This window comes from Diplotaxodon limnothrissa, linkage group LG14 (genome assembly GCF_057381915.1).
Source record: "Diplotaxodon limnothrissa isolate DT_005_m linkage group LG14, D_limnothrissa_male_GT1.1, whole genome shotgun sequence".
NCBI lineage: Eukaryota > Metazoa > Chordata > Actinopteri > Cichliformes > Cichlidae > Diplotaxodon > Diplotaxodon limnothrissa.
In genome coordinates this window covers 33951736-33963738 of record NC_140609.1, presented here as the reverse complement: position 1 = coordinate 33963738, position 12003 = coordinate 33951736, and the positions used below count along the sequence as shown (strand labels likewise).

Below are 12003 nucleotides of genomic sequence, written 5' to 3'. Positions count from 1 at the left end.
GTTTACAAACAGGAGCAGCTGATTAGCATTAAGCCAATTGTACTAAATGCACTAAATGTGCACTGTTACAAGAATGTTTTTCTTTCTATTGTTTTCTATTATTTTAAGTTAAGCAGGACAGAGTTCTTTTAAAGAAAGATTTACTTATATTCTCAAAAGTTAAGCATGACAGGCTTCTGTTTAAGAAGGAGACCTGTTTTATTGTGTTAATGTTGTCATTTTGAGCTAAAAATAAATGGCTAAATGATCATTTGTTTCACATGTGTTCATATCACAAAGAATAAACATCTACTTAAATCAAATTCAAGTCAAATGGTTAAAAAAATAATTTCACACACAAAAAAAGAGCTAGAAAATTCACCACACTGGGAAGGGTGAAGACAACTGGGTCGCCCGGCCCTGGCCACGAGGTGTCCCTTATTTATTTTTCAGGGAGTTGGCAACCCTACTTTGGCTCCACCCAGAGAACTTATTGTTAAGGAGCCTTGCAGGCACCAGATGGCACTCTTTACAAGTAAAAGCTTAAGCAGCTTCTCCCTAAGAATCCCTGATGGTGATCAGACACAACAACACACCCTGCAGTCATGTGTTAATTTTAAAATTAGCCCTATATCAGTGCGCATACATTGACATTTTCCCCCTGCTGTTCCTCCTTCCTTTCATCAATGCATACAAACACTCGCATCAACACTAGATGATTATGGCTTGCATGTGAAGTTGCAAAAGTCTCCAATGGGAAAACAAAGCTGTTAAACTCCACGCTCTGAGTTTCCTGCTGAGGCTGCTCCATGGTATCATGTGGCGAGCCTCTTATTTTAGTCTGGATGTTAATACATAATACAAATGTACACTGCGATTTAGGATTATCAATGTAAAGGCATCTTAAGCCGAAGCAAAAAAAAAAAAAAGAAGTTACAGATCTGCACTACCCTGGGACACAGAGCTTTCAAGAAGAGCAGTCATCTTTTGGGGAGTCCTGCTGGTAATAGCAGCAGAAGTTTTTGAGATCGGTTGATAAATCAAGCTGCTTTAAGACTCCCTCCTTTGCTTTGACTATAACTACTGCATGTAGCAAACCTCTAAAACATAATTGGTAAGAGAAGTGCTCTATACACTGGCTTATCTGACATTTCTAGATTTATGGTTGACTGCCGCTCACCCTGTGGGCCAATTGTAGCTGCCCTTGATAAATGGGAGTAGGTGGTCTTAGGCGATTTTAAAGCAATGCAGTTCTTTTTGGAAACTGAGGGGGAAGTGCCTCAAAAGAAATACTTAGTCAACCTGCTATCACGGCCTTTTACTCCTTTTAGATACAAGCTTTGTCCCTTTCTTCAGGATTAATCAAACCTCTTATCTTAACCACGTTAATAAACAGGGTCTTCTGGAATCTGTATTAAAATCAGTTTGTTGCTATAGGCCAGTGTTTCCCAGCTGTGGTTATCAGGAGCTTGAGCACTGATGGTTTTCATTCAAGCTGTTTAATGAGGATTGAATAGACATGAGATACCCGGAGAATGTAGTTAATTACTTTCTTCAATAGAAAACGAGTGGCACTTTGGGTCCCAAAGATCTGTGTTGGAGCCAGTCACTGTCAGCGTTCTGCATAAAGATGAAAAACTGAGCGGATTTTCTGTTATTCTCTGCTGGGCCTGACAACAGTCCCATCACACGCATTGATATTCCACTCTCCCTTGCTCATGCCAGAGGGCTCCACCAAGATTTTACAATCATATCAGTCACATTAAAAGCAAAGATGCAAATCAGTTTGACCCAGGAGGCATCGGATCCTTCCTTTTAAAGCATTTGATAGTGACATTTGAGGGCCGCTTCAAATTCACTGGTTTGCTCTCTTGCCAAGAGTTAGATAATACAAATGGATATCAATCATGTCTTTAAGCTTTCGGTACAGAAATATCTTGATCTTGCTTAAAAAAAGATAACGCTAACTCCAATAGCACCCGTTTGGATCCTTTGTGCATTACTATTATATCTGAGCCACGATATAAAAAAAAAAAAAAGGGGGGGGGGGGGGGGAGGCAAAAAATCAATACCCATTAATACATTAGTCTAAAATAATCTTTTTAGAAAAAATTTGTTTGGCACAATGCAGAAGAAATTTGACCTATATCCTGATTTCCTGTTTCCCAATCCAAACAAGTACTGCAGTGGGAAAGTATGACCAGGTTCAGGTTGTACAACATAAAGCAAGGGCTTTCAAGAAAGCGGGAAATGCTGCTAAGATCATCAGAAGGAGGCACAATCTTCTTCATCCTATAGTGGCCATTACCAGACAGTATAAAAAATTTATATTGTCCATGGCTGCAACTTGTCTTTAAATAAGGGGTTAGAAGAGTCTCTGGATTCTGTAGCCTCCTGGCTCTGAAACATGTAATCAGCCTAACACATGGACAGACACGGAGCAACTGCAAACGTTGATTTAGCTCTTTTCTTAGACTCTTGAACTAAAACTCAGAAAGTCATTAAATCTTGATGATCTGTCATTGTTAAATGACTCAAATGGAAAAAATAAGCCTTTCACCCCCATATACTAGCACGTTTGATTGTGGAAGGCTCTTAGCTGGTCTAAATGGGATCAGGTCTCATACTGTGTGCCACAGGTGTTCAAACCCACAGGAGGCGATTGTTCCTAAAAGCCACAGGCTCGCTCTCTTCAAAAACAAGGGTGAGAACAAAAGCAGCAAAGATCTCGACTGTTTCACATTTTCAGGATGGAAACGCTGAACTTCACTAGTCATAACGAATATGTTAAATATTCAGATTTATTATTCATTTTTAGAAATAAAAATATATATATAGGCTATATCCGCCGATATTTCTACATTAATTGTGTAATTTGTTCACAGAAGAACAACAAAATCAGCGTAGGTTCAAGTTTTGTTTGTTTTTCAGTTGATCAAACCTGACGAGGCTTGACAAGATGGCCTTCAAGAATTCTCCAGAGGGCGTGGATGCGCTCTGGAAAGACTGGCACATCAAACAAGGCAAAGTTTGCTGCAGAAAACAAATCTCCTTTACTGCATTCACGACACTTGTAATATTTGCTTCTTTCCCCCCTCCAACAGGAACTTTTCACAAACTTAATTTTGCCTTGAGGTAAATAAATAACTGAAGAGGAATTTTTATAGATAAAAAACACAAAAATATCTCAATTTCCACTCTCTTTAAAAATATTATCATAAGGAATACAACATGGATGCAACAGGATAGGGAGACGCATCACATGGTGTTTCTATTTCTATTTAGTAGGGGACTACTGCAACACTCAAATTCGGTCACAGTAAACAGGAATTAAATAACCCAAATTGATTTGCTGGGCACATTTTTATGCACTAATGAGATATAAAATATTAAGTAATTTTAAGTTGCCTCAGTACAGCAGAAACATATTTTAATTTTTGTCCAGATATTATTGGATAACTTCAAACACACATACTACGCAAAACAAAAAATAAAACAAAGCTGACAGCAGCCATTTTGCATGTGGCATCCAGTTCCTGCCTGTAGTGCACAGATCATTCACTAGAGGGCAGAAGGCGTGTCATGCAACAGCTTCCCTAGGACATACAATACTGATCGTGCTGATTTAAGAAACTATCAAATCAAATATGATACAACTCACTGGCATAATTCTCAGGTAGCGGTTTGCCTAGTGTTGAACACTTTTGTCATTCAAAGGTGAAGAAAGCAATGGCAAAGCTCTTTGATTAAGCCATTTAATAACATCTTCCGTTCATATATCATCGCTTTAAACTAGATATTCCTTGCTAACACGAAATACTGGCTAATACGATAGTTGGTTCAATAGCTTTGAGCCAGTCCCTCCTTGTGCAAGCCAATGTCACACATCCATTTCTTGTGAACCACTAATAAATGCAAGAAGACAAATTGGTGCAAGGTTTATTTGTGAAACGTTCTCATGACGGGAAAAAACGTATATTTTGTAGCAGTCATATATATGAATGAACTTGATGTCACTTGTAAAATTCAGTGCTCGTGTGGAATGACAGGATGGGTTCAGTACAAACCTGAGGCCATAATTTGTTGTGCCACAGCGTTAGTCTATAAAGCATTTTTCTGTTATTTGAAATCAGCATGATTATTATATTCTATTGTATAGCATTATGAAAGCCATCCACTATAAAATGAAAAGAAAGGAAAAGCTTATTATGTTTGGCAATTTACTGGAGACAGAAAAGCTGCATGGGACATGTCGGGCAGGTTCAAAACATGAATCCAAAACCAGCGAGCTGCTCAGACAGACAGGCTCAACATGTGCGGGGTAGAAAGCCAATTGCAGAAATACCAGAGAGAACACCCAGAAAACGCATGCCTCAAAAATAACCAAATAATTGAATCAGTACCTTTGTGAAAAAGCCTCAATAAACGCCACATTGTGATCTTCCCAAACTGCTTTTCATGGTGCAGCTGCTAATAAGAAGCTACTGCTTGTATCAATACCGACGCACAAAGACACATAATCTGGTGTACGTAGCACAAACTGCAGATGCCTAGGAAATGGAAATTGAAGTATTATTGTCTGATGAGATGTCTTTCATCCCCCTTACATCATGTTGTGGGAATCACTGAGGTGATTGCTCTGTATAGTCATGTAACAAGATTTCACAGCTCCCCTAGTCACCAAATGGAAATGGAAACTTTATGTTCTGCAGCGCAGAGTGAAAAGTAGATTCCTTCCTTTGTTGTTTTAAAGATGTCAGGGCCTTTCCTGGTCCAGTATCAAGTACACACGCAATCCAGGTTTGTAGCTGCTCTCAAAAAAGACAGTTATTTATTTAGTTTGGGACTATTATTATAAATCCCATAGTTTGTTGACCAACGTGAAGAGAAGTGAGGTATCAACTTGCAAATATAAAAATGTACAAATTTGTGGGAGGTACTAGTCATTTTGGGACTTGACTTACCTTCAAATTATGTCCAAATTCAAAGCAGTATTACAATTTAAAAATGAAAAGAAATGTGTCTGGAAGCTACAATAATTCCATTTTAAATTGATTTAGGTGGAAGACTAAGAAAAATTATTAAGTATGGGCAGTTTTGTACATAATTAGTAGATCAACTTTTAACATTTTAAAATTACATTTAATATCACGATGACCTCCCACACTACCAAGACCAAACTGCACATTTGTTGCATCAGGTTACAAAGTACCATTACAACATACTGCTGTGGAATCCTCCATATTTCCCCAACTGCGCAATAGGACAGTATCAGTAGTCAGAGAGCAAATTCAGTTCATTCACATTCTCGTGGTTTGACAGGGACTGATTTATTATCATTAGCAATAATGAAAGAAATATGCTGAAATTGTTACAGTATATCAGACATCAATTTTACTTTTGAGAACAACTGCAGACAATTCATTTTGGCAGTGCTAAAATGACAATGACATTGGGTCAGATGAGGGATGATTATACCCTCCAATTTAGTCTCACAACCTCGTTGTCTAGAATATATGCAGAGTGATCGTCTCTGTACTCCTTGAAAGAGAGAAAAGGCCTTTTTGAACGCATTTGCTTTTAGACAAAAAAGAAATGACATGTTCATGACACTTTTGGCTGCACACAGACGGGTGGTCCTGAAAATTAATGTGTTTTTTTTTTCTCCTCCAGCTGCACGGGACACAGATCAAAACCTGCCATAAGCTACAATAGGTGGTTAAATGACTCCGAATCTGAAATAATGCTCTAGAGGATGGCACAACCTCGGAGCTTTATCTGAGATGCACATAGCAACCTCGTTTCCCTTTTTACTCGTGCTGATTCGATAAAACATTTAGAAAGTGCTTCAAATGGTGATGATATGCCAACTTTCAGGAGGATGAAAAACAAGACAACGTAAAGACTCGAAGCAGACCAAATATCACTCATTTGTAAAACGCATTATGACATTTTGCAAATGTCACCTATTATGACGGTAGGATGTTTTAGCTAATTAATAACCTCCTCACATAGGTACTGTGATGGATTCTATAACACAGAATGAGGACTGTGGCTGCTCTTTGAAATGTTCAATCATCAACTGTGTTGAGACTAAAGTCACAAAAGTCACTGCTAATTGGAGGAGGCACATGTGGCGCTCTGCATGAATTTAGGCCGTTTCGGTGTTTTTTTGGAATATTCCCAGGGGAATCCCTAATGAACACGGTGCACATAAATCATATCCTAGTAGTCAAGTGTGTTAGTCATCCTTGTCTTTTCTAACACAAAAGGACACACTGGTCTTCAGTAGTTTAGTTCTTCTTGTCGATTGTAGCACAGTGTAACATACAATTCATAAACTACTCTAATGCGATCTAGTGTGGGAGAAAACTATGCAATACTTTACACAAAGTGGGTAAAAACGGCCTAATTCAGCCAAATGTTGCTTGTGTATTATGCAACACACTGTGAACACTCCAAATTAAGTGATTTTATCAGTGCTTTAGCTGCAAATTACCGGCTTAATAACTGAACCATAAATAACCACTTAAATGCTCCCAGTAGCTGCATAAATTCAAACATTACAACACAACTGTTTTAGATACTCATTAAAAAGTACAGTAATTCAAATCAGTTTAATGCTTTGTGCAAATTACAATACATTTTACACCTATAATGTCCCGCAATGCAAATTAACAAAGACACATCACCAGTGATTAAACAGCCTACCTGAATATTTTGATTTTAAATGCTAGTAATACTGTAGTGCTTGCCATCTCTGTGAAACTACAATGTTATTTATATTTAAATACAAAATAATAAACCTTGTATGCTGTATTTAAACATGCCTAACATTCCTGAGCTTGTATTATCTTTGAATAAATGAATGCCGGTTTTATGGTACCACTTTCCTCTGCCACAGTTGCCGGTCATGTATTTCAGATGTCATGCCAAATGCAGGAGTACCTATAAATGGCTGCTGGCTAGTGGTGGATGGACTCGGCAGGGTTTGGAGTTTTAGCATCTAGCTGCTGGTTAGGTTGGACACTTCCCAAATGGACCAATCTGTGGTAAATGGGGTTACACAGCGTCTTAGGTTGCAGATGGTATTTGAAAGCACATAGCTCGGCAATGCTTTTTCCCCCCATTTAGAAAAAAGGCTCGAACACAAAAAAAGTAGGTTTGGGTGGTGTACAAGGTTGACATTAAGATGAAGGTGATTGTTAACACTCAGTCAGAGTTTGGAATCCATTCTCAATCCCGATCTCTGTGGAGACAATCATCCTCTAATAACAGTAATCTATCTCCTCGTTGGCCAAGACAATAGCTGTTCTGCAGGGGATGTAGACCTGAGAGAGAAAGAGAGACACAGTGGCAGGGGAGAAAGTGGGGAGAAAAGTGAGATGACAATTGAAGATTAATGATGTTAACAAGGTGTCTCAGTCATCCAGGTCACAGTATTCATGCGTGTTTGAAAGAAGGCAGCTGGACTTCTTTAGGTTCATGAAGACATTTTGCCTCTATCCAAGAGGCTTCTCTAGTTCTAAAACAAATGCCCTGAGGGTTGTTGACCCGCTATTAATTATGTGAGTCAGCACATGAGCACAAGAATGGACTATTCCCATGTGGGGACTCACACAATCACCTCCAAGGGGACAACCGCTACTAGGGGTTAAATATCTGGCACTCTGTCAGTTGTTTAAATGGTTAACGGACTGATTCTTATATGGCGTTTCTACTCTACTTGAGCACTCAAAACAATTTATACAACATGTTATTCGCTCATTTACACAAGCCTTTTTTGCTTTCTAACACCATTGCATGCATCAGGAATAACTCTGGGTTCAGTATCTTGGGATCGATCCACCACGGGATGGGCTCAGTGTTTAAGAACTAAAGAAGCTTTTTGCATGAGAGGCGAAACAACTTCACAAATTTAAGTCCTTTTGCCTTTTTTTCAAGCACTACAAAGACTACATTGATATAACTGATATAAGATCATTAATTTTGAAGATTAATGAGTGTTAAGTTTTATCCTTTTCAGGAGGGAGAAATCATGACTAGACATGGTCACCTCTCAAAATCAAGGATGACATAATGGCTAAAAAAAGACGAGTAGGATAGAGAAAAAAAAAAAAAGAAATGCAAGGAGGATAACATGCAATTTTAAAATGATATATAAGGGAAAAGGTGGTCTAAGACTACTCGGAGGATAATATCTTTTAAGAATATTTAAAGTGTGACAGAATTGCAACTGCACAAAGACCTCTGGGTGGCAGTGGTGTCAGCATATCTGCAACGAGGAGAGGTGTCTTCAACTTCTTAAACATATCTCCATGAAGTGGTGGACTTCATCTGTCTAAAAACATATAATTAAATTTGCAATCTATTCAAAGCATGTTCAGTGAACTGAACAATCTGCAAATGAGTAAACTTGCCAGAAGTGGAGGCACGCTGCTAGTTTTAATTTCTGAACTCTCTCATCAATGCAGTAGCTGTGAGTTTCATCATCATCTCTAAAAACTGGACTGTGAATCAATTGGAAATGTGTGATTCTGTAAAGATATAATGTAATTTCAAAAGAATCTTTGAGTTCATTGGGGTAAAGAAGAAACAAGTCAGGGAAAAACAACAAACAGAAAAAAACGTGGCATGTCACATTCCTTATGTATATACATACACATATATAGTTCAAAAAGTAGCTAATAAAGTGTTTGATCAATCCTTTTGATACTCACAGCGTCATTTGGCAGCAGGAAGCTGCTGTGTACCATTAGTCATTTCAGATTTATGCCAAAGGAAAAGCCAAGCGGGCATAAATGATGCTATATTTCCCAACAGAAAACGAAAAAAGCCAGCAGAGCTGTAAACAATTCAATCACTCCCTGAACTCTTCAAGTCGCCCCTCAGCATCAGTGGATCTAAGCTTACTGTGGATGTGCTTCTCTGGCAACAGTTTGTCACCGAGGGAGTCATACAGCCCGGCGCTGAAACACTGACACAGACATTGGTGACTAATTAAACAGTCACAGTGGGAGAGTCTCCATATAGAAGCACCACGGAGAGAAGGAAAGGCAGAATGAATCGCTGCACCTGTTTAGACAAAAGCTACCACTGCGTCTAACCTGGAATATGTCAACAGCTTTTATTTCCACCAAACAGACAGAAATAGTGACAAATTATAAATTAATCTGTGAAAAAAGGACCAGCAGATACGCTCAAGTGTTGGCACAGCAATTAGTGGAAGACATTCTAATTAACATATTACTCCTTGCAACGTTAGGCACATACATACTTGACATACTGTTTTGAACCCATCCACTAACACTGAGAGACTAGATTGTGAAAAATAATTCCCTTTACAGTATATATACACAGCTCCTGACTTATTCATTTATATCTATATTTCTATCTCATCAAACACAGGGCCAGCTGAACTAAACTACTAGGTACAAAATGAGGTGAAACCCTGTCCATGGAAGCAGAACCTTTTTTTTTTTTTAAGGACAAAATCAAGTTTGCGTTATTAGACGTTATAGCATTTGCCAATCAAGGTAATTTGGTTATTAATAAAACTAGTTGTGAAAAAACACAATTTAATAACAGTGAGATAAAACAAACAAATTAGAATTTGTGAAAAAGGAAAACTTATCAAGTACTCACGTAATTAGCTAAAACATTGTGGAAATTACTGGAAACATATTTAGTCTTTGTCAGTGTGATCAAATTTGTTACCACAACCAGTGTGATTAGGCTTTGGTTTGTGTCTGAGTGACCTTCAACATGTGTTGTCTTTGTATTGGTACACATTTAAATCTCTGAATAATACACCCTAACAAATTTCCTCCATATTAAAATAATTAGGAAAACTACAACTAAGACCAAAACTGATAAAAACTAAACATGAAATATTTTCAAACAATAACCAGAATGTCTGTGAATGTCACTGTTTGTTTGCATTACACAAACTAATGAGAATTAAAATCCACTATGAATTTAAATAGGATCGCCAACGGTCATATCCAATACAAATTAATCTCATTCACCATCAATTGAAAGCTTTTTCAGGAGTATTATCATTGCATGGTCAGTATTATCCATGGACATAAAAAGCATGAAAATATGTGAACCCATGACAAGTGGCCATAAAAATGACAAATCTGACCTTGACCATGAGCACAATTTAGGTGAAGATCCATTAGATGTGTAAGTTTCAATAAAACTTCCGCACAATGAGGAGGAGTATCGATTCTTGTGAATTGTGGATGGATGCCTCACCGTGGCATGAGCTCATCGTTCTTTGCTGGATGAGCTAAAAATGGTCCTAAATGAGCAAATCCACTCAGGAAATTAGCTGAAACTCAACTGAACTCAACTGCAATGAAAAGAAAAACTTAAAATCACGTAAAAATAAAAACTAATAACGACACATGCAATATTTCCGCAAGTTGCAGATCATTGCAGCAATGTATAGGAAATGCCAATATGACCACGTGTGCAACACACATCTTAGAATCACAACCACAAAGTCGCTGCTGTAGCCAGCAGTTGTTGCCAGATCAGGTAATGGTTACTGTAATGCAATAACTAATTTGATAATTTATTGTAGGTATTAACAATAGGGGTTAAAAACAAAATGTGATGAAAAGGACAAAGTGGTACACAATAGGACACAATACAAAATATTGTATTAGTAGGAAGAACAGCTTAGCCGTTTGTCCTTTCTTGACTTCTTCTGTATCGCCTCACACCAAGCTCACATATGAGAATTTGGATTTTATACTCCCTTGCAGAACTGAATGCAGCCTTTTGGGCTAATACTAAATCTGATCAATGTTCAAACACACCGATAAAGGATTCATGAGCTGCTTCGCAGGAACATATCATCCACCCTGTCTCCAAACCCCAGCACCTAGGCTAGAGCACTGCCTGACTATAGGCTCTCTGTGCACTTTAACTCTCCAGACATGTCTCTGTTTGGCTCACTTTACTCACTTAACAAGTATCAGCTCCCTGTAAACACTTGTGTACATGTTGGTTGTACTTCAGGCAAAGTCTAAGGATCTGACAGGATAACAAAACAAACCTGACTTGGATGGTTAATTGAAACTACGACCTAAAGAACTATACCTGATTCGTTTTCAGCTGAGACACGATTTTGCAGGCCATTATTTTCAAAAGAATATTTTCAGCCGAGCCTCACAGTAAGCAGCATCATTTCTGAAAGACTGTTGTATTGATTTTTAGTACTTCAAAGATAATCACTTTAAAAAAAAAGAATATTGCTGCTCATAATTAAATATAATCCTTTTGATCATAGAGCTTACATTCCTAAAATTTCCAGTAACAAAAAGCCTCTGTTAAAAAAAGAAAAAACAAAACAAAGGCTCTCTCTGGTTTTTTGTGCTTTTGTATTATTTTATAATATTAGAATTTCCAAAACAATTGCAACCTGAAAGGCTCTAATTATTAGATTAAAAAAATGCCAGGTGTCTCCTGGATGTGAGATTTAAATCTCAATGAGATTTTTACCTGGGCAAACAAAGGATTAATAATAATAACAATAAAAATAAATGACACACGTCGGATAATCTCTAGAACCTTTACCTGAAATATCAAAAAGCAGGCCAAACTATTTGCTTGAAACAATCTTTGAATGAATTGTCCACCACACACTCACTGGACTCACTGGCCACTTAGTTAATTTTGAGAAGCATCACACAGTTGCTGCACCTCTATTACAGTATGTGAAGCTCTTGTTTCGCCAAATACCAAAGATGCTCTATTGGATTGAGATCTGGTGACTTTGCCATTTGAGTACAATGAACTGATTTTCACATTCAAGAAACCAGTTTAAACCAGTCGTAAAGTAATGGACATGATCAGCAACAACACTTAGGTAGGCTGGAGTGTTTAAACGGTGCTTAGTTGGTACTAGTGGATGCAAATGGTGCTAAAATGTGAAAAGTGGGTCCGATTATGCGAACTACTGTTTCCTTCTTATCAGCCTTAGGGTTAAGGTTTTTATACACATGGCTGTGA

At 37.8% G+C, this 12003-nt stretch overlaps 1 protein-coding gene across 1 annotated transcript in view; it reads right to left on the bottom strand.

Moving 5' to 3' along the window:
* Positions 1-5293: 5293 nt before the first annotated feature.
* Positions 5294-12003, bottom strand: part of gbe1b (glucan (1,4-alpha-), branching enzyme 1b) — a 104281-nt gene continuing 97571 nt past the window's right edge. The window contains exon 16 of the mRNA XM_085370916.1: positions 5294-7310. Within this exon, the coding sequence (XP_085227042.1) occupies positions 7248-7310 (63 nt within the window). The 3' untranslated portion in view covers positions 5294-7247. The remainder of the gene's footprint in view (positions 7311-12003) is intronic.